Genomic DNA, 21,837 nt, shown 5'->3' on the forward strand with positions numbered 1-21,837 from the left:
TCTTTTCTTTCTTTTTTTGAGACATAGTCTCACTCCGTTGCCCAGGCTGGAGTGCAGCGGCGAGATCACCACTCACAGCAACCTCCACATCCCAGGTTAAAGCAATTCTCCTGCCTCAGCCTCCCAAGTAGCTGGGACTACAGGCACACACCACCATGCCTGGCTAATTTTTATGTTTTTAGTAGAAACATGGTTTCTACTAAAACGTGGTTTCACCACTTTGGCCAGGCTGATCTTGAACTCCCGACCTCAGGTGATCCACCCACCTCAGCCTCCCAAAGTGCTGGGATTACAGCTGTGAGCCACCGCACCCAGCTAACATGGATTTTTCTGAATGTTAAAGATCACAGCAGCATTCTGGACCAAACACTAAATGGGAAAAAGGAAGGGAAGAGAAAAAATGCTTAGCAAAAAAAAAAGAAATTTTTATCTTTAACACTGTAGGAAACTGGAGCGATGTAGAAAAATTTTATGAAGTTCTATGATGGTTTAAGTGGTGAAAAAGTCTCACCCCGCCATGGCAAGGGGCCTCCTTGGGTGGCATTTATGCTGAGAAAGGAGAAGAAAGTAGCTGGCGATATTTCCTTCTCTCTCACTATGACTCTGGCAAGCCTTTCTCTAAGAGAGGCAAAGCCACATGAATAATATATCACAAAATACACTCCTGATTTAGGGCAAGTCAAAATGCCTATAAGTTAAGGATGTGAGTCAAAGTGAGAGTTGTCTATGAAAGCAGTTAAGTTTTATCTTTATAAATACATGTTTATTGACGTAAGCCCTATTTTCTGTGGCACATTTAGCTGATCCAGCCTCCCTTGCTGACAAAGCTCAGGAAGAGGTAGATAGAATGCCAGCTCTGCTCCATGACTTCAGACACTGGAGACTCCAGGACTTTTAGAGGCCACTCTAACAATAGCTGTTACCTTTATTACCTTAGTAATAAGTTATCTGAACTCAAGCCAAGCAGAGGAAAAGTCAGGAAAATCAAAAATATGTGAAGACGAGACTATCAGAACCATGCATATGAAAAAATGAAACAAAAGTCTCACAGAATCATTCTTACGTATAGACATACAGACGTACAGCAGAAGCAAAGGAATGAAGGGCATTTTCATTCCGTGCAAATGAAGGTCAACTTACACTGAAAAAGGAACCCGCCACACTTAAAAAATAAGTCGATTTTAAAAAACGCCCATAACAAAAGTGTGGCATTTGGGGCTGGCTACTTGCTTCACAACCTGAATGAAACCACAGAGAGATACAAAGAGATTTAATCTTAAGGTATTCTAAATCATTCAATTACCCAACTCAAGGAGAGTATAATTATCCTGTTTCACTAGAGTATCATGCCGGAAGGGCTGTGTTAGATGAGTCGAGGGCAACTTTATGATAGAAACGAGAGAAAGTAAGGCAGGAATTAACTATGCCACTATGCCCATGAGCGGGCAAAAGCAAAAATACCCTGCTGGTAAGGACAGGAGGGGGGGCAGTCGACTGGGCATTGTGGCTGGGTGTGAGTCACATCTGGTGGAGGTAGAAATGAGATCATCAAACAACATGGATGGGAGGTTTTGGATTTTAAAACAGCAAATAGGTTAGAAATGTTAAGGAGTTAAAATTAACAAAAAAATGAACGTGGATCAAGACATCATGAAACCCAGCAAAGGTAGACTTTTCAAAATCGGGTAGAGGAGGCCAAGAACTAGAATTAGCCCACAGGATATTCCACAGGCCTGGCTTCTGAATCCCAGCAGAAGAAAAATATGATGTTAAGAGAACTGTAGGGCTTGCAGGAGAGCAAAGAGTTTGGGCAATTTTAACAAAGGGTAGGTGTGTGCAACTTTTACAAATAGTAATTATAAGACTAAAATATCTGCATTTGAATCCTGACTCTGTCATTGATTGGCTGGGGTGTGTGTGTGCAAATCTCCCAGCCCCTCTGGATCCAAAAGTCTTCTATAAAGTCCATGAAATACGTGATCTGAAAAGTGGCCTCAAGCTTTAAAATTCTAGGAAATTTAAAAAACTGGGAAAGGAGAATACAGAAGACTCTAAAGTAAATGAAAGGCGTACAACAACATTGTTTTGCTCTAAAGGGTAGGAAGGGCCACTTAGAGACAGAGACTGCAGCCCAGCTGTTAGACCTAACCACAGCCGCTCAAACCCTGCCTACCCTGTGCCTAAACTCACAACCGAGAAGGGCACAGCCCAATCTCAGGACATTCCATCCCTTGGATTATTTGATGACGATGATGTCTCTGTCTCTTACTCTCCTAACAGGGTACAATTTTCTAAAAGCAGAGAAAGTCCTTCCCAAGAAAATAAACACTCTCAAACAACTGTCTCATTCTGTTACCTATTCGGATTACATAATTATTATGAAGTCAAGACCTTCTTACTGACACACAAAAAAGACCTCTCAGCTCATAAGCTGAACTGCCTTTTTCTCCACTATCCAAAGTTCCAGAAAATTTCCAAGTCCCTAAAAAGCAATCACCACTGCTCACTGTTGATGGTCATGAAAAACTGCATTGCCTCATCTCTGCCCAGAACAGAAACTTAGGTCAAAATACTTTCAGAGTCTGGGGATATATGTGCTGTATACTGTATTCTTCAACAACAACAATATTAAATATCCTCACTAATGCCCTAAAGTGCTCTGCATTGGGAGAAAACACTGGATATTTTTCCAGGCTTTGCTGAGGATAATTTAGACAAGCGTACTTTTTGTTCCACCATGTATAAAATGGGGCTACCAATAATTGGTAACTGGCATGACCATCCACTAAGTAAAATGGGAAACCTCCTCCCCACCCACCTGCATAGCTGTCATTATGAGCTCCCCTTTCAGGCGTGTTCAGGGAAAAAACCCCGCTGGGCCAGGCTGACTAGAATCCTCCAGAGCTTAGTGCTAATTAAGGTATCTATACTTTTTCCAGTTGATCTGGTTGAAGCAGCAATAAAAAGACCAAGGGTTCTTTTACAGCCTGCTCTAACTTGTTTGTCTGGATCAATGTAGAAATTTTCAGCAGCAATTTGCTCTTCCCAATTCCTTTCCAAGGAAAAAAAAAAAAAAAAAGCTAGGATATTCCTGGAATGCCTCTTGACTCACAAATCAGGAGGTGAACCTCCCATTATCATTGTACTTTGCTCATTCCATTCTTGGGAAAATTAAATGAGATAATACAAGTGCTGAGTAAGAACCTGGCTCACAATAAACTCACTAAATAAATGATGTCAGTCATCATAAAAAACAAAACCAAAAATAATTGTCTCCTGATGTTTAGCAACTTATTTGGAATAGAGAGGATTGAAACATAAGGCAATAGGTTTCATGGCACACTCCAGAGGTGTTTGTGTCATCCTCCAGCTTTCTCATAATTAGTCACTTGCAAGCAATAACTCGGAACTCTTTCCAATTTCACGGGTACTCATGCCCCACAACTGCCTCCCCAGGTCCTGGTAACTGAGAAATAGAGTGTTCAAAACAGTGACAATAGAAATGCAAAAGACCTTTAAGAAATTCCACAAAGCCCCTTGGTACTGATCATGTAGAAGTTTTGCCAGAAAAATCAAACATCGAACACTAAACAGATGTTGTCAGTGGGAGAAAAAGGGTGAATGAAGCCCCGATCCTGAACATCCTAATGAAACCGTCGTGGCCCCTTCATAGATCTGACCCTGAAAGTCTAGCTTTTCTTTAAGTTTTAGGCCACAGATAAACTCTTCCTAAGGCACACCTAGCAATCTTTTGTGTTTGGCTCTGCTGTTTGGATATCCATAGTACGTTTCCTGCCAGGTACAAAACCATTTTTCAACTTCTTCATGAAAATAAGGTAAGATATGCAGTAAGCAGGTTTTATTGTAATTTATAACCGAATTTTCTCATTCACACAGGGTCCACCTTTCTGGTGACACACCATGGTATTGTAGCTATGCAGGAAATTTTTAAAGGCAGTGAAATGAATAATGTCTGGACTCCAGAAAAGATGGTACATTTATAACAGTTATGCAGACTACAAAGCAAAAAATAAGTGGCCATAAAACTGTATTTTTCTTTAGTATTATGCCTGCTCAACTGGCCGTGTCATAATGTTTCTAATTTCTAAACCATGTTTTTGGGAACACAGAGGACATCAGTGTTACGCCTATTCAAATTATAAAAGACCAGGCCACTTGGCAATTCCTGCAGTTTCTAAACCGTGCTTTCTAAATTGCCAACGGGGCAAGCACAGTCCATAACTTTAGAGAAGGGAAAGTAATGTTCTACCTCTTGTGGAATATTTGGCTTATTTCACTTGACATAAGTTTTGATGGCAATCCTCTATTACCATGAAAGTGTACGTTCTCTAGAACTCAAAGTAATTAAGTGCAACTTGTAGAAATCAGGTTTTTTTTTATTTAATACATTCTAATCAAATAGTAACAGCAGTAAATAAACACTTTGAAAAACAGGCAGGTATCCCCCTGTATCTGGAAGAAAATTAAGTCAAAATATTCTACATAGTAGAAGGGAGACAACTGTTTATGTCCATGGTTAGACAAGTCAAGGACAACCTGGAAATTTCTAAAGCCATTTCCAAAAAATCAATGGCAACAGGTTGGGACACAGCTATTTCAAAGGGTAAAATGCCTATACCTACATTGGTTTTTATTAACAGCGATTGAGTTGCACCTGTATAACATGACATTCTTGTCTTTAGCCTTAAAGGAAAAGAGAAAGTCTTTTCCATTTGCACCAGTTTGAAATATTTCAAATAAGGCTCCCTTAAAATGGATTACTACAGTACTCATTCACAGGAGAGTTCATACATGTAGTAAAAAGACAAATACAGGACTTCATGGTCACTATTTTTGGTTGATTTGGTTAATTGCATAAAGTGGGATAAATACACACATAATCTGTTTAACAAAACTCCTAGGTACATCAGAATGCAAAATATAAAATGCCCAAAAGAGACTCTGATCAGCAGGCACATCAAATTGCAGTGAGGCCTGTATCAGCTTGGTTCCTCCTACTTCTTCAGTATTCCTATGAGGAGCTCTTTGTCTCCTACTGGAGCCTGGACCTTTGACCTAACAGAAAGGAACCCAAGAAGGCAAGGAATTCTGATAAAACGCGCCTGCGGCCTTTACATGGGACATTTTATTTTTAATCTAAAAAGATCCACTGGTCTTGGTCAGCCTTAGGAAGGGAAGCATCACTCAGGTAAAGTATCTGGAGGAACTTTAAACACCTAGCTACCTCTTCACGCATTTAAATTAGATTAGCTTCACCTGTTCTTAGAAAGCATTCCATATAGTTATCCAGAGCACTCAAGTTTTGGTTCTCTTTTACATAGCTGCATTCGGAGATACTCTGTGTGAGACATGTTTAAAAAAAGAGAAACACTTATACCTGGAATTTATATTCTTCCAAGTAATCTTTTAGTCTTGTTGGTAAAGGCAATCCCCAGATGGCACCAGTACATTTGTTAATGGTGAGCCTACAGAGATGCTGCAGAGATGGTGCTGACGTGTAGAGAGGTTTGGTCAGATAAAGGTGAACAGTGCCGTTCCTGGGGGCTTCTGGACCTGTTCGTTTATCCTTGCACATCTGAACATAGTAGTCGATCAGATGAACCACACTGTCAAACTGTTTAAGCTTGGACTTGACACATACGATAGAGTCCAATCTGAATTTCCCGTCTTGGTATTCGATTCGAAGATTAGTTGGTCCAGCTGATGTTTTAACAGATATTGTTAGTAGATAGTCTGAATGCGAGCTATCTCTAATCAAGAAAGTTCCTTCTGGTGCCTCTTTTAATTTCTCTTTGGCTTCATTAACAGTCATACTTCCCCAGTACCATCCTGGGGTTTTTGTTCAAAAAGAAAAAGAAAAGAGGGTAAAACAGTTATTATAATAATTTTTAGAACAGAGCAAGTAATTGGCAATAATTTTTTAGCTCTAAAAAACAAAGATGTGTGAGTGATAGTTTACCAGGGGCCACCACAAATACTTTCGGTAGGAATTTAATAAAAATTTTGGTCCATTTTACGAACACAAACGGCAAGCCAGTTTTCTTTCTTTCTTTTGTAAAAAATAACTTTCTGAAGTTCTTCTTAAAATTTTCTTCTAATGAATCAAAAGAACATTTGCAGCATGCCACACTGGCTGATGAAGCATGATACTTTTAACTCTATTTCAGTAAAATAAAGATTTAAGTAAATTAGAAATACATCAGAAGTTAGAAATAAAAGCCATGCCCTTTAAAAAGTGAAAACCCCAACTCCTGTAATTCAACTGGAGTAAAAACAGAAGCAACTTTTTGGGCTGGTTGGTGCTATCCCCAAAAAGAATCTGCAGAGTCTGCTGTGAACAGCCTGCTCTGTAGAAAGCACTGCTATGTACTTGTTGTAAAAGCACAGCTCTAGTACAATAGCTTCTGTTCGCTGCTTTATGACTACCTCATCAGTCACTGAGAAATGGGAAGTCCCAAGTGATAATTACTACTTCAAGTGTACAATCTTCCCTAAACTCTTTTGGACTTTGCCCTAATCCAAATCTAATCACAACCATTGGTCTCCCCTGCATTCTCGATTTCATTTGTCTGCACCATCTCCCCGGCCCATGCTGCTTTCTAAGGAGGCTCAAAGATCGTCTATATTTAAGAAATCTGAACATTCACCCCCACCATTACCAGGATACTTGCAATCCGCCGGTGCCTCCCCCGGAGGGAAAGCCCGTGGCCCACACGGAAGGACCGGAATCGCAAGCGAGGGAGCTTTTCCCTCTCCCTTCCCATGTAGCTACCAAAATTTCAACTGTGCCACAACTGTAAGCTTTTAGGATACGGATCTGAAAAGCCAGAATGATTTGCCAGATACTTTACCTTTTTTTTTTTTTTCTTTTTACAGATGCTGAGAGAGGATATCGTGCCGCGCAAATTGCCTGACTGCACTTGAAACCTGCAGTCCCCTGGGCGCGCCGACCCTGAAAGCCGCGCTCGGCGAGGACTTTGCAGCCTGCTCTCCACACCCAGGCAGCCGCCCTTGCGGCAGTGTCAGTCCCTGAACTTGGCCGCCAAGATCCTGGGCTACAGCGGCAGCTCCGCCCGGGAGCCGGATGCGGCTGGGCCTGCGGGGCCCGTGGCGCCCACTTGCTGATTGCACCCCGCGCAAAGGGAGGCGCCGGACGCTTTCCCTGGCTGGGGTTCGAGCCCGAGCTGCCTAACCCTGAGCCGCTGCGGAAAATAGTAAAGCTTCCAGCGTGCTAAGAAGCTATTTCCAAGAAGCCCCTTCCGAGCTCTGCACTCCGCCAGGCCTGAGCCCCTGGAGAACCACTTTCCTTACGCATTCCCAAGGACCCAGGACCCTGCAAGCGTGCTCTAAGCGGTCCCCCACCCTGGAGCGAAGACTGGAAGCAAGGAAACGTATTTCCATCTTACTCTTGGCTTCCCACCTCGGCCCCACTTCCTAGCTGCGTCTTTGGGGAGGCGCCCCCTCCCGCACGTGTCGCGGCCGGTCGGCTCCCTACCTGTCTGACTGAGCTCTCGCAGGGCCTTCGCCAGACGCGCCGCCTCCGGGGATGGCTCCTCCGCCGACCCCGCGGTCCCCCACTGACTCCGCGTCCCTTCTCCGCCATTCCCGGAGGGCTCAAGGCACCGCAGGGTCATGGGAGAAGGGTCACCGCGGCAAAGACAGGTGGTCGCCCGAGCTGGCGTCAGAGAAGGGTTCGCGTCCTTCCTGGAAGTCAGTGCGAATCCCAAAACGAGTCCCTGCGGGGTGTCCGAAATGGTGGCAGAGAGGGAAGGGATGGGGTTCTTTCTCCCCAGGTCCCGGAGGACGGATGACAAAGTCCCTCGCAGACAGGGTCACCCACTGATTGCCTACAAAGAGAACGTGGGAGGTTGGGTCAGTCCAAACTGGACCCCTGCGGCTGGGTGGGGGTGGGGAAATAGACGTGGAAAATCCCAGGGACTCCTCCGCCTCTACGCTCCTGCACCATTTAACCCCAAGCATCCAGTTAGCGCCCTGGCCCAGCTCTAGAGAAAGGATAGAGAGCAGGGATCCAAGACACAAAGTTGGCCAGAGAGGTGGGGGACGGAGGTCAGGATGAGGGTGAACAGGATGTCTTCCCGCCCAGGGCCACTCCCTGAAATCAAAGACTGGTGGCCTAGAAAGAGCAAATAGTCACCTGCAGATATACTGGGAATAGGCCCTTGTCAAGGACAAGTCGAAAAAATTTTAAAGGAAAGAGCAGAAGACATTCCCCAAATTGGCAATCCCGTCTCACACCTGGGCAGCCCGAAGGCCTCCGGGAAGAAGCACCCACACAAACTTGGTTCTCCGCCCTAAAGTGCCGGGGGACACCGAGGCACCAACCCCGCGTGCGGAGGTGTGAGAGCTGCCGCATCCCCGCCCGGGAGGCGCCTCGTTCCCCTCCCCCCACTTCCCGGTGCCCGCTTGGGCGGAGTTGGGGGCGCCGCGGCGGTCGTTCCCGGAGTAGGATGGCAGCGGCAGCTCTCGCAGCCGCCGGCGCTGTCGAGGAATCGGCCAGAGCGCGCAGCCCTCGCGGGGCTCCGAGCCGAGGCCGGGGCCGAACGGGCGGTCGCGAGCGCTGCGGGAAGTGCAAACTACCAACGCCGCGCTCTTACCTCGACCTCCGCTGCGGCTGCCGCCGCCGCCACCGCCGCCTCTGCGCCAGGCAGCTTCCTCAGTGGACATGGGGCGGGGGGAGCCGGGAGAGGAGGGGCGTCTGCCCTTGTTTCTCCCGTTAACGTTTAATTTGGGAACGAGATGCCTGGGGATGCGACCAGCCCCGCGCTCGGCGGCGGCGGCCCGAGTTCTGTGCGCAGAGGGCACACAAAAGCCCGGAGGATCATTGCCTCGACCCCCTCCCCCACCGCATGGCGACGCCCCCTCCGGGCTGGGACACCCCCACCCTGGGACTGCAGCCGGGTTTCCCTCCGGCTGCGACCCGGGAGGTGGGAAGGAGGAGGGGGGAGGAAGGAGCGAGGGCGGGAGGCAGGCCGGTGGGGAGGAGCGGGAGATCAGGTTATTAGGAGGATTATTAATTTGAATGGCAGTTTAGGGAAAATTTTAAAAAAAAGAAACTCCAGACACTTCCAGACGCCGAGAAGGGATCGGAGAAAGCAGGCAGCATCGCCAGACCGCCGGGCAGAGCCGCGGCTCAGACTCTCTCCCCCGCGATCCGAGCTGCAGAAGCCCAGGCCGACCGCCGCTTAGGCGGCCCGCTGCTCCCCAGCGCACGCGGCCGCGCCCCGCCGCCCTTCCCGGCAATTCTCCTCGGGGCGGAGCCTTCAGGCCCCCCCTCCACCGGTACCTGCCGCGGGCTCCCGAGCTGCGGGCGCGGGAGATCCTAAGTCGGTGCGCCCGGGGCACCGGCGCGCACTGTCCGCGGCCCACGCGGTGAGGGTGGCTGCGGGCGAGAGGGCTCATGCTTCAGGGGAAGTCCAAGGCCCGCCAGCCGCAACGGCGGCGACAAGACTTGGCAAGAGTTAAACGTCGGTCCCAGGAGCCGCCAGTGCGCGCGACTTCCCAGCTCGACGCGCCTCACTCGCTCCACACCTCCCTCCCCAGCCGGCGTTCTCCTCACGCCCCTCCCGGCTGCTGCGGAGGCCGCTTTCCAGGAACTTTCCAGGAATCGGCCTCACGTGACCGCGGGCCCCGCTACCGCTTTAAAGAGGCGCGGGCGCAATACAGAGGCTTCAAGAAAGACCGGCTGAGAGCGCTCCGCTGCAGGGTGGGCAGTGTGCACGGGGGGTCTGCCGGCCTCTGGCCCCACACCCCGGGGTGCTCCGGGGCAAGCTGGAAAAGTCCCCGGCCACAGCCAACCCCATTTCGGCGGCCGGAGCCTGCCCCCTACCCGGGCCAGCTGAGTGCCTGGGTTCGGGGAAGTATAGCCGTCCGGCCTGCCACGGGGGATGGGCTCCTCTAAACAGTCCGGCGGTGCCCCCTTGACGTGACCCTCCTGGCCGCTCATTTGGTGGGTGGGTGCAGGAGCGACTGTGGGTCCTCGGAAACCGGCCTCTCTGTCTCTAAGACACATTGATGGCACCGGGACCCCTTGCTCCGCCCGGTGCTCACGGCTGGGAACCGGCGGCGGGCCCCTTGATCCGGTCCTGGAGGGCAGCGAGCAGGAGAGCAGCGCCTCCTTAAGTGGCGCCGGCCGTCCTTAGTCCCCTCCCCCTGGCGCTCCGGCTGGCTGTCACCCGCACCCACCCAGCGCCTCCCTTCCTCCTTTCCTCCGCTACAACGTCTCCGGTATACCCGGCGGCCCGCCCCGCTCACCTATGCCGACTGCTAAGGGGCACCCTTACCTGCGCGCCGGTAAGGGGCTGGGTGACGGGCCTCGGTTCCCGCAGTCCGGAGAGCGTTTCTGTCATTCCCTGCAGGGCTGGCGCCCCAGGGCCGGGAATTCGGAAGGATCTCGGCACCTCTACCCTACCTGGGATTCTCACCTCCCACCTCGTTGGAGGCCACCTGGCCTTAGTGGAAACTCATCTCCTTGTCTGCGCACCCGCCCCCGAAATGTGACCTACTTGAAATGTGACCTACTTTAAAAAAAAAAAAAAAAAAAAAAAATTAGCAATCACAGGAAAACCGGATCCAAAATTTCGATAAACATTTTTCTTTGAAATACTATTCTATTGCATCACTGCTCAAAAGCTTGAAAGGTCAATGGCCACTTTTAGTTGAAGCCGTGGCTGTGGGAAGTTGGGCGAGGAAGGGGGAGGGGTAGGAGGGAGGCGCGGCTTCCAAACCTTGCCTGGTGCCCCCCCTGCCGGCTCTGGGAGGAAACGTGAACCAGCTCCCAACCTTGGGGTCTGGAGCCGGGGACCAATGGTTTTCTCAATAATTTTCCTTCTATTCAGTAGATAACTCTATGCACATGATAAGCTGGTGAGTCGGGGAGGGGGTCATTTCCCAGCTAACAAAGAGCTTTGTTAAATCTGGGGCCGTGTGCACGTAATCATGTTTCGTTATTTAGAAAGAGCCTTTGATAGTATGGGCGGAGCTAACTGAACCCTAAAGTCCTCTACGAAGTAGTTGAAGAATTTTGCACAAGGCACTTACCCTCTTTGGACCTCTGGCCCTTTTTATAACATGAAGAGCTAGACTCCGGTTCTGGATGAGGGACTGGGATAAATGAACAGATCAGATTCCATGTGAAGCCTGTGTACAGTCTAAGGCCCCAAGCCTTTAAGAAACACTATGTCTACTAGGATTAACTGCCCTCTAAATTATCCTAACATGGCTTCTTCTTCCTTGGTGAAGAATCCTAGAGGAAGGGTGTACCCACACTTTAGCTTAAATAAAAAGGTATTTATTCCTAAAATTGGGTTGCGGGGAGAAGGAGGGGACTGGACCAAGTCTTGCTCTATCACCCAGGCTGGAGTTCAGTGGGGCGATCTCAGCTCACTGCAGCCTTGGCCTCCCGGGCTCGAGTGATTCTCCTGCCTCAGCCTCCGGAGTAGCTGGGATTACAGGTGCCAGCCATCACGGCTGGCTAATTTTTGTATTTTTAGTAAAGATGGGTTTTCACCCTATTGGCCAGGCTGGTCTTGAACTCCTGGGCTCAACAGATACTCCTGCCTCAGCCTCTCAAAGTGCTCTGGCCCTAACATTCGTATAAAGTAAATTTAATATCTACCTGGTTGTGGGTTGAAACGAATCTTCCAGCAACTCCTATCTTATGTGCTCCTGTTGCCTCGGCACATGCTGTTCCCTCTTTCTAGAATGCTCCAATCCTGATGGCTGCATCACACTTGATTAAAAGAATCCTGGCTGGAGGCTGGGCATGGTGGCTCATGCCTGTAATCCCAGCTCTTTGGGAGGTCAAGGTGGATGGATTATTTGAGGTCGAGAGTTTGAGACCAGCCTGGCCAACATAGTGAGACCCCGTCTCTACTAAAAATACAAAAATTAGTGGGGTGTGGTGATGTATGCCTGAAATCCCAGCTACACAGGAGGCTGAGGCAGGAGAATGGCTTGAACCTGGGAGGTGGAGGTTGCAGTGAGCCAAGATCGTGCCTCTGTACTCCATCCTAGGGAACAGAGCCAGGCCATCTCAAAAAAAGAAAAAAAAATCTTGGCCAGGCGCAGTGGCTCACACCTGTAATCCCCCAGCACTTTGGGAGGCCAAGGCAGGTGATTCATTTGAGGTCAGGAGTTCGAGACTAGCCTAGCCAACATGGTGAAACCCTGTGTCTACTAAAAATACAAAAAATAGCCAGGCGTGGTGGCATGAGCCTGTAATCCCAGCTACTTGGGAGGTTGAGGCAGGAGAATCACTTGAACCCTGGAGGTGGAAGTTGCAGTGAGCCCAGACTGAGCCACTACACTCTCCAGCTCAGAGAGTGAGTGGCAGAGGGAGACTCTGTCTCAAAAAAAAAAAAAAAGAATCCTAGTAGCCACTTGCAAGGTCCTACAAGACGAGGTTCTATTTACCTCTCTGACCTCATTTCCTCCTGCTCTGCTCCTTGATCACTCTGTTCAAGTTACAATGGACTCCTTGCTAATTCTAGAACTTATTAGCCTTGCCCCTGCTTCAGGGTCTTTGTATTTACTGTCTTCTCTACCGTTCATGTTCTTCTTTTAGATAGCTGCAAGGTTTGCTCCCTCACTTCCTCAAATATTTATTTAATGCCACTTTCTTAGTGAGACTTTGCCTGTTCCCTGACTCAGAATTGACCCCCTGCACATTTTTCTCTCCTCTCTGCTCTAGTTTTTTCCTTAATCGTGATCACCATCTAACCTAGTTTATGTCTTCTTTCTCCAACTTACTATCTTTCTCCCTAGCTCTGCTTCATGGATTTGTACTTGCATTGTTCACAGCTGTACTTTAGCACCTCGAATAGTTCCTACCATGCAGTAGGGATCCAATATAATCATTGAATGAATGGATGGATGAATGAATGAGTTCATTGGCACCATGGCTTTAAAGTTAAGCTGCCCAGGTATGAATCCTTACTCTGCCACTATTTGCTATATATGTGATTTTTGGCAAATTATTTAGCCTTTTATGGAGATGATCGTGGTACCTCCCTTACAGGGCTGTTGTGAGAATTAAGTGAGATAATCTATGAAAAGTGCTTTGGAACTTAGCAATTAATAACAATTAACTGTTATTTCAACTATCATCCTCTTAATCTGAGTAAGTTTGGATTTTTCTCTCTATGGATAACATTGTCCTACATTTGCCTATGTAAAATTCAATGGTCAACTCCATCCCCACTAAACCTCCTGTCCTGTGGCTTCCAGAGAACTTCATGTAGTTGGTTCCCTGGAGCACCCCTTTGGCTTTAAAATTTATGGGTATCCAAAGTGATTCCATTTGTCCCTGGATTTTCAGACCATATCTGTTTAGTAGGCAGGTTCATGGCTGCAGTGATGAACAGTTATTCTCCATGAGGAGGAAAAGGAGAAGATTTTCACAAAGCTGGAGCATTTCCTCCACTGCCTGCACTGAGGAGTTGCCAAGGCTTGAAAATCTTCTCTGTGTGCCAAACCAGAACTGGACATTTCTGGTTTTGCAATGCAGACATTCTAATACTGGAATTGACAAATGCTCCACACTGAGCTACTGCCAAATTGTCAGGAGGGTTTTTCAGTGTTTGTTTGGGGGAGAGGGGAACAATAGGACAATAGGATGGCCTTTGGCAATTGTGTCTGACTCACCTGTGGGCAGAGGGTAAGCTTTAAATGTCCACCATCTCTTCCTTTTTGAGCTTGCCATTTCCCTACCTCCACCACACACACAGCGCCCTAGAGACTCCCTGTGATCGTGGGATGCACTCATTGAAGAGTGTGTGACCCAGGTGAGCCAATGGGAGTGCCTCGAGCTCTTGGATATAGAGGTTTGTCCAGTATCACAAGTCCAGTAGAACCAACATGATTATTTTTCTTTTCAGGATTTGATGGAAATGCTACAAGAGAAGCAGGCTCTCCCCTTCTGAAATGATGGGCAGTAATGACCATGCAGGTTAACTTTTCCACCACTTAGAGGGAGCCTGGCAAAGAACAAAGGCAACAGAGAAGAAAGTAGAGCTGAGGCTGAGTGAGAGGGAGAAATTCCTGAGTGCTTGAATCCCACATGCCTGAAGATGCACCGCACTTGGGCTTCTCAATACAGGAGCCAGTGAGTTTATTTTTTCCTGATCTGGTTGGATTTGGGCCTTCTCAAGAGTTCAGGGGTTGGGTGTGGGGGCATTTAAGGGAAAGAGCAGAATGCAGAATTGAGAAGGGGAAGAAGAGAGCTGCCTTCCATTTTAATGAGCATCTCCTACTTTTCCTCTGGTGCTTCTCAGCACAAGTCCCTTTTACATTGTACTACTTGCTCCATCCCCATAATGGAGGACACTCACTGGTGGACAAAGGAAGAGGGAGAGGAGCAGAGCAGATGCCACCTCAGCCTCCCTAGTTGCTGAGACCACAGGTGTGCACCACAACTCTTGACTATAAATCCCCAGGGGTCTGTTGACCTCAGGTGAGAGCACTTGTTCTAAGGGGTGGTGGAAGGTCTTTATTAAGGTACTCCTGAGAGATAAAAGTCAGCCTTCAGCAGCATTGTATGACACTTTTTTTTTTTTAAGACACTGTCTCTGTCACCCAGGCTGGAATACAGTGGCACAATCTAGGCTCATTCCAACCTCAAACTCCTAGGCTCAAGCAATTTTCCCACCTCAGCCTCCCTAGTTGCTGGGACCACAGGTATGCACCACAACACCTGGCTAATTTTTGTACTTTTTGTAGAGACAGGGTCTCCCTTTATTGCTCAGGCTGGTCTCAAACTCCCAGGCTCAAGTGATCCTCCCACCTCGGCTTCCCAAAGTGTTAGGATTACAAGTGTGAGCCACTGCACCTGGCTGGGACTCTCTTTATTAGAACTGGTTTGTATAGTCAGAGGATAATCAATCAATAAGACTTTGATGCTGGGAAGGATACTATTTTACTAGTGCAGAATGAATTTCTTTCTTACTTTTTTTTTTTTTTTTTTTGAGACAGAGTCTTGCTTTGTTGCCCAGGCTGGAGTGCAGTGGCTGATCTCAGCTCACTGCAACCTCTGCCTCCCAGGTTCAAGCAATTCTCCTGCCTCAGCCTCCTGAGTAGCTGGGATTACAGGCGCCCATGACCATGCCCAACTAATTTTTGTATTTTTTTTAAGAAAGTCAGTGTTTCACCATGTTGATCAGGCTGGTCTCAAATCCTGACCTCAGGTGATCCACCTGTCTCAGCCTCCCAAAGTGCTGGGATTACAGGAGTGACATCCCTCCGCCCTCTTTATCTCTTTTCTTCTCCCCCATGATACTCTAACCTTCTGGTTTCCTTATTTCCCAAATACCACAATCCTGCCTCAGGGCCTTTGTACCTGTTGTTCTCTTTGAAATGCTCTTTCCCTAATAGTCCCATGTCACTACTCCCTCACTTCATTCATATCTTTGCTCTGAGTGGCTTTCCCTCCTCACTTTATGTAAAATAGCAGCCCCATCAGTGACCATTTCTTCCCCCTGCTTAATTTTTTTATCCTAACACTTTACTACTCTCTGCCCTTATAATGGTTATTCATTTATTTGTTTATTGTCTTTCTTCCCACTGAGATATAAGCAAGGACTTTATTATATTCACCACTATAGCCTCAGTGCCTACAACAGCTTCTGGCCCAATATAAAGTTATTGAATGAATGAATGAATGAATCTAATGCATCTGCAAGTGAGGGAACCAAAACACTTCGCCACCTTCTTTCTGCTCGGTATCCATTTTTTTTTTTAATCTTCCCTTACTTAGATGTGCTTCCCAGGTTACTCTTTGGCTTACCCCTCAGACTCTGGTCTGCTACCAAGTGGAGCTTGGCTTTCTTGAAGTTTCTGCTTAACCTCCATGAGACTGACCCCACAACAACAGTACCTAGCAGACAGCATGAGAGAGATTCACGAAATCAACAAACATGCATGAGTACTTAACGGTGTTCCAGGCCTTATAGACCCCACTAGGGGGACTCAGCCTTCCTCTTAAAGAGGTCTAGGTCTAGTGAGAGAGAAACCATCCACAGATTATTCTAACAAAGGGTGAGAAGTCATGGGGGAGTACACAGAATGGTTTTGCAAGCAGCCAGAAAAGCACCATTGCAATCACCTTGGAATGTCCAGAAAGACATCACAGTAGAGGGATCCTGGACGGAGTCCCCTAACGTCTCTGGATTTTTGTTTTTCCATCTGTGTCACGACAAATTTAAACTGGATGAGCTATTAAGTTTCCTTCTCCTTTGAATCACCTCCAACCTCTTTTCCATGACCTTGCTAAGAGCAGTTGATGGTGTTATTAGACCTAAGCCTGGTCAGCCTCTAGGTATGTTTGACTTTCCAGAGAAGTTCACAAAGGTCAAGGCCTGGTGTGACGATGTGGTAAGCAGAGCAGGCAGAAGAAATACCGATCAGTAAAGAACAAACATCACCCCTGGCTTAGTCATGGAATTCTGAGAAGCAGCAGCACCCAGTGAACCAACCTGCAGGCTGGCAATCACGGGTGAGACTACCTTTAGCCAAGGCGTGTGGCAGAGCCACATGAGGGAGGCTCTGTAAACAGCAGCTACTTCCTCAAACCACAGGACAACTTCTATATACATTCCACGTGGAAAGGCCAGCTGATCACACATATAGGCCTTTTCTACTATCCTATCACATTAAATTTACAATCATAGTAATCATGTCCTACCATAAAGGAAAATGATATAATAATATCAGTTTGCCTTTATCAGTTTGCATTTATTTATGATTTTAATCTCTCTTCACCGACATCTTATAGCACATGCCTGATTTTATTCTTGCAGCAACCCTTTGATGATGGTAGAAAAAGTACTTACCTCACATATAAGTAAATTAAACCAAAGCACATTAAATAGATTATTCTGTACTTGTAAACAAATTGTCCTTAGGAAAATAGTATATGGTTTAGTATAAATAAAAGTAACATTTTAAGTGAAAAAGTAGCTTGGCAAGTAAGTTGCTTTTAAAATAGGCAATTCAAATCACTGAGTACTATTCCAACAAGTGTAACTATAATATTCTCAAATGTAATTTACAATATTTAAACATAGGACAGGGATAAAGAATTGAGGAAAATTGTTTTCTTTTTCCTGTTTTGTTATCAAAAACTCCCAATCCAAAAAATGGTTACATTTCAGTATGTGCCAACAATCCTAAAATAAATACTAAAGTCAAGTCTTGTTTCTTATGAAAGCCAAAAAAATAAAAAATAAAAACCAGAGAGAGAGCAAGAGACAGAAAGCAGCATGCTGGTAATTTATCTGGCTTTTCCAATGCTTGCTGAGAAGGAGGTTTCGTTTTTTTCTTTTTTTTTTTCTTTTTTAATTACAAGTTTCCCTGAGTCAGTTACTCTTTTCTAAATTTTTCTCCCATTTTTAAAACCCATGCTAATTAAAAGAGGTAAATTTGTCTGATGAAGTCATCAGATAAATCCTTGTCTTCCTTCTATTTTTAGCCCAAGGTCTATAGTGCCTTCTACTTTGCCACAACCACAAAGATCCCCCTGCCACATGTTCATTGTCAAAAGATCATACTGTGATCTATTGATTCCAGCCACTGAATGGACAAAAATAGTAATAGCATAAGATGATATGAATAAATACATAGATGATCACTGTAGCAATTGGGAAGTCAGAAGCTAGTTCTGTGCCAACATCCCACACAAAAACCACCACAAAATAAAACACAAAGTACCAAAGCTTATTCAAGAAGAAGTAGATTGGTGATGTACCTTCAGAATAAATAAACAAACAAACAAACAATAAAAAAATAAGTGGATAACTTTATAGCCCTATTTCTATTTAGGAAAGGAACTCTCCAGGTTCAGAAGCTTTCATTGGTGAATTCTTAATGGAAAAATAATATCCACCCTACATAAACTTTAACAGAAAATAATCACAGAAGTGAGAACATTTAACAACTTGTATTAGGAGGCCAACATCTGTCTTGCCCTGTCATACCAAAGACAGGCAAGAGAAAAGATAAGTATAGACCAACATCTCTCATTTTAAAATTGTTTTTTAATTTTAAGTTCTGGGGTACACGTGCAGGATGTGCAGGTTATAAAAGCATGCCATGGTGGTTTGCTGCACCTATCTACCCATCACCTAGGTATTAAGCCTGGCATGCATTAGCTATTTTTCCTGATGCTCTCACTCCCCCTGCCTCCACCACCCCTACAGGCCCCAGTGTGTGTTGTCCCCCTCCCTGTGTTCATGTGTTCTCATTGTTCACCTTCCACTTGTAAGTACTTGAGAACATGTAGTGTTTGTTTTTCTGTTTCTGCATTAGTTTGCTAAGGATAATGGCTTCTGGCTTCATCCTTGTCCCTGCAAAAGACATGATCTCTTTCCTTTATTTGGCTACATAGTATTCCATGGTGTATATGTACCACATTTTCTTTTGTTTTGTTGTTGTTGTTGTTGTAGTTGTTTGGAGACGGAGTATCGCTCTGTCGCCCAGGCCTAAGTGCAGTGGCACAATCTCGGCTCACTGCAACCTCCTCCTCCAGGGTTGAAGTGATTCTCTTGCCTCAGCCTCCTGAATAGCTGAGATTACAGGTGTCCGCCACGACTCCCAGCTAATTTTTGTATTTTAGTAGAGACAGGGTTTTACCATGTTACCCAGGCTAGTCTTGAACTCCTGACCTTGTGATCTGCCTGCCTCAGCCTCCCAAAGTGCTGGGATTACAGGCGTGAGCCACAGCATCTGGCCCCCTCTTTTTTTTTTTTAAGACAGAGTCTCACTCTGTTGCCCCGCTCTGTTGCGATCTTGGCTTACTGTAACCTCCATCTCCCGGGTTCAAGCAATTCTCCTGTCTCAGCCTCCTGAGTGGCTGGGACTACAGGTGCATGCCACCACGCCCAGCTAAGTTTGGTATTCTTAGTAGAGATGGGGTTTCACTGTGTTGGCCAGGATGGTCTCAATCTCTTAACCTTGCGATCTGTCCACCTCAGCCTCCCAAAGTGCTGGAATTACAAGTGTGAGCCACTGTGCCCAGCCTATATACCACAATTTCTTTATCCAGTCTATTGTTTATGGGCATTTGGGTTGGTTCCATGTTTTTGCTATTGTGAATAATGCTGCAGTGAACACATGCATGCATGTGTCTTTATAACAGAATATTTATATTCCCTTGGGTATATACCCAATAACAGAATTGCTGGGTCAAATGGTATTTCTGGTTCTAGGTCTTTGAGGAATTGCTACACTATCTTCCACAATGGTTGAACTAATTTACATTCTCACCAACAGTGTAAAAGCATTCCTGTTTCTCCACAGCCTTGGTAGCATCTGTTGTTTCTTGACTTTTTAATAATCACCATTATAACTGGCATGAGATGGTATCTCATTGTGGTTTTGATTTTCATTTCTCTAATGATCAGTGATGTTGAGCTTTTTTCCATATGTTTGTTGGTTGCATAAGTGTCTTCTTTTGAGAAGTGTCTGTTCATGTTCTTTGCCCACTTTTTAATGGAGTTGTTTGGGTTTTTTTCTTGTAAATTTGTTTAAGTTCCTTGTAGATTCTGGATATTAGGTCTTTGTCAGATGGATAGATTGCAAAAATTTTTCTCCCATTCTGTAGGTTTTCTGTTCACTCTGATGATAGTTTCTTTTGCTGTGCAGAAGCTCTTTAGTTTAATTAGATACTGTTTGTCAATTTTTGCTTTTGTTGCAATTGCTCTTGATGTTTTTGTCATAAAATCGTTGCCCATGGCTATGTCCTAAATGGTATTGCCGAGATTTTCTTCTAGAGTTTTTATAGTTTTGGGTCTTACATTTAAACCTTTCATCCATCTTGAGTTAATTTTGTATAAGGTGTAAGGAAGGGATTCAGTTTTGGTTTTCTGCATATGGCTAGCCAGTTCTCCCAGAACCATTTATTAAATAGGGAATCCTTTCCCCATTGCTTGTTTTTGTCAGGCTTGGTGAAGATTGGGTGCTTGTAGATGTGCAGTCTTATTTCTGAGTTCTTTCTTCCGTTCTATTGGTTTATGTGTCTGTTTTTGCACCAGTACCATGCTATTTTGGTTACTGTAGTCTTGTAGTATAGTTTGAAGTTGAGTAGCATTATGCTTCCAGCTTTGCTCTTTTTGCTTAAGATTCTCTCGGCTATACACGCTTCTTTTTTGGTTCCATATGAATTTTAAAGTAGTTTTTTCTAACTTTGTGAACAATGTCAATGGTAGTTTAATGGGAATAGCATTGAATCTATAAATTACTTTGGGCGTTATGGCCATTTTTACGATGTTGATTCTTCCTCTCCATGAGTATGGAGTGTTTTTACATTTGTTTGTGTCCTCTCTGATTTCCTTGAGCAGTGGTTTGTAGTTCTCCTTGAAGAGGTCCTTCACTTTACTTGTTAGCTGTATTACCAGGTGTTTTATTCTCTTTGTAGCAATTGTGAATGGGAGTTCATTCATCATTTGGCTCTCTGCTTGTCTATTGTTGGTGTATAGGAATGCTAGTGATTTTTGCACGTTGATTTTGTATCCTGAGAGTGCTGAAGTTGCTTATCAGCTTAGGAAGCTTTTGGTCTGAGATGATGGGGTTATCTAGATATAGACTCATGTCATCTGCAAAAAGAGATAGTTTGACTTCCTCTTTTTCAATTTGAACACCTTTTATTTCTTTCTCTTGCCTGATTGTCCTGACCAGAATTTCCAATACTATGTTGAATAGGAATTGTGAGAGAGGGCGTCTTTTTCTTGTGCCAGTTGTCAAGGGGAATGCTTCCAGCTTTTGTATATTCAGTATGATATTGGCTTTGAGTTTGTCATAAATGGCTCTTATTATTTTGAGGTATATTCCATCAATACCTAGTTTATTGAGAGTTTTTAACATAAAGGGATGTTGAATTTTATCAAAATCTTTTCCTGTATCTATTGAGATAATCATGTGGTTTTTGCCTTTAGTTCTGTTTATATGAAGAATTATGTTTATTGATTTGCATATGTTGAACCAGCCTTGCATCTTGGGATGAAACCAACTTCATCGTGGTGGATAAGCTTTTTGATGTGCTGCTGGATTTGGTTTGCCAATATTTTTTTTGAGGATTTTTGCATCAGTGTTCATCAGGGATATTGGCCAGAAGTTTTCTTTATTTGTTGTATCTTTGCCAAGTTTTGGTATCAGGATGATGCTGGCCTCATAAAAATGAGTTAGGGAGAACTCCCTCCTTTTTGATTTTCTGGAATAGTTTCAGAAGAAATGCTACCACCTCCTCTTTGTACTTCTGATAGAATTCAGTGTAAATCCATCTGGTTCTGGGCTTTTTTTTTTTTTTTTTTGGTAGGCTATTTATTACTGCCTCAATTTCAGAACTTGTCAGTCTATTCAGGTATTCAACTTCTTCCTGGTTCAGTCTTGGGAGGGTGTATGTATCCAGGAATTTGTCAATTTCTTCTAGATTTCCAGTTTATTTGCATAGAGGTGTTTACAGTATTCTCTGATGGCTGTTTATATTTTTGTGAGGTCAGTGGTAATATCCCCTTTATCATTTTTTATTGTGTTTATTTGACTTTACTCTCTTTTCTTCTTATATTAGTCTAGCTGGTAGTCTATTTATCAAGTTTTTCAAAAACCCAGCTTCTGCATTCCTTGAGTTTTGGAGGTTTTTTTTTATGTCTCTCTCTCCTTCAGTTCTGCTCCAATTTTGGTTATTTCTTGTCTTCTGCTAGCTTTGGACTTTGTTAGTTCTTGGTTCTCTGGTTCTTTTAGTTGTGATGTTAGGATGTAGATTTGAGATCCTTCTAGCTTTTTGACTTGGGCATTTAGTGCTATGAATGT

General features: G+C 45.2%; 1 protein-coding gene across 3 annotated transcripts; it reads right to left on the reverse strand.

Annotated features, from left to right (window-relative positions):
- Nucleotides 1-326: 326 nt before the first annotated feature.
- On the reverse strand, nucleotides 327-10,553 carry SOCS2 (suppressor of cytokine signaling 2). Of its 3 annotated transcripts, none has more exons than XM_012469331.2 (3): nucleotides 10,323-10,553; nucleotides 7,517-7,868; nucleotides 327-5,850 (listed from the first exon to the last, which is right to left on the reverse strand). In XM_012469331.2, exons 2-3 carry the CDS (start codon nucleotides 7,653-7,655, stop codon nucleotides 5,393-5,395), a joined length of 597 nt encoding a protein of 198 aa, XP_012324754.1. In that variant the 5' UTR covers nucleotides 7,656-7,868; nucleotides 10,323-10,553; the 3' UTR covers nucleotides 327-5,392. The 3 variants fall into 3 exon arrangements, with proteins under 3 accessions (XP_012324754.1, XP_064232956.1, XP_012324755.1); XM_064376886.1 differs by lacking the exon at nucleotides 10,323-10,553 and adding an exon at nucleotides 9,326-9,530; XM_012469332.2 differs by lacking the exon at nucleotides 10,323-10,553 and adding an exon at nucleotides 8,278-8,326.
- Between the last annotated feature and the right edge of the window lie 11,284 nt (nucleotides 10,554-21,837).

This window comes from Aotus nancymaae, unplaced genomic scaffold (genome assembly GCF_030222135.1).
Source record: "Aotus nancymaae isolate 86718 unplaced genomic scaffold, 86718_ANA_hifiasm-v0.15.2.pri h1tg000016l, whole genome shotgun sequence".
Taxonomy (NCBI): domain Eukaryota; kingdom Metazoa; phylum Chordata; class Mammalia; order Primates; family Aotidae; genus Aotus; species Aotus nancymaae.

Bases quoted from the DNA above. Each gene is read 5' to 3' on its own strand.
- SOCS2 (XM_012469331.2), bottom strand. From the start codon at position 7,655: ATGACCCTGCGGTGCCTTGAGCCCTCCGGGAATGGCGGAGAAGGGACG. The intron at 5,851-7,516 runs GTAGGGAGCCGA...CAAAAACCCCAG, and splicing joins GCGAGAGCTCAGTCAGACAG to GATGGTACTGGGGAAGTATG.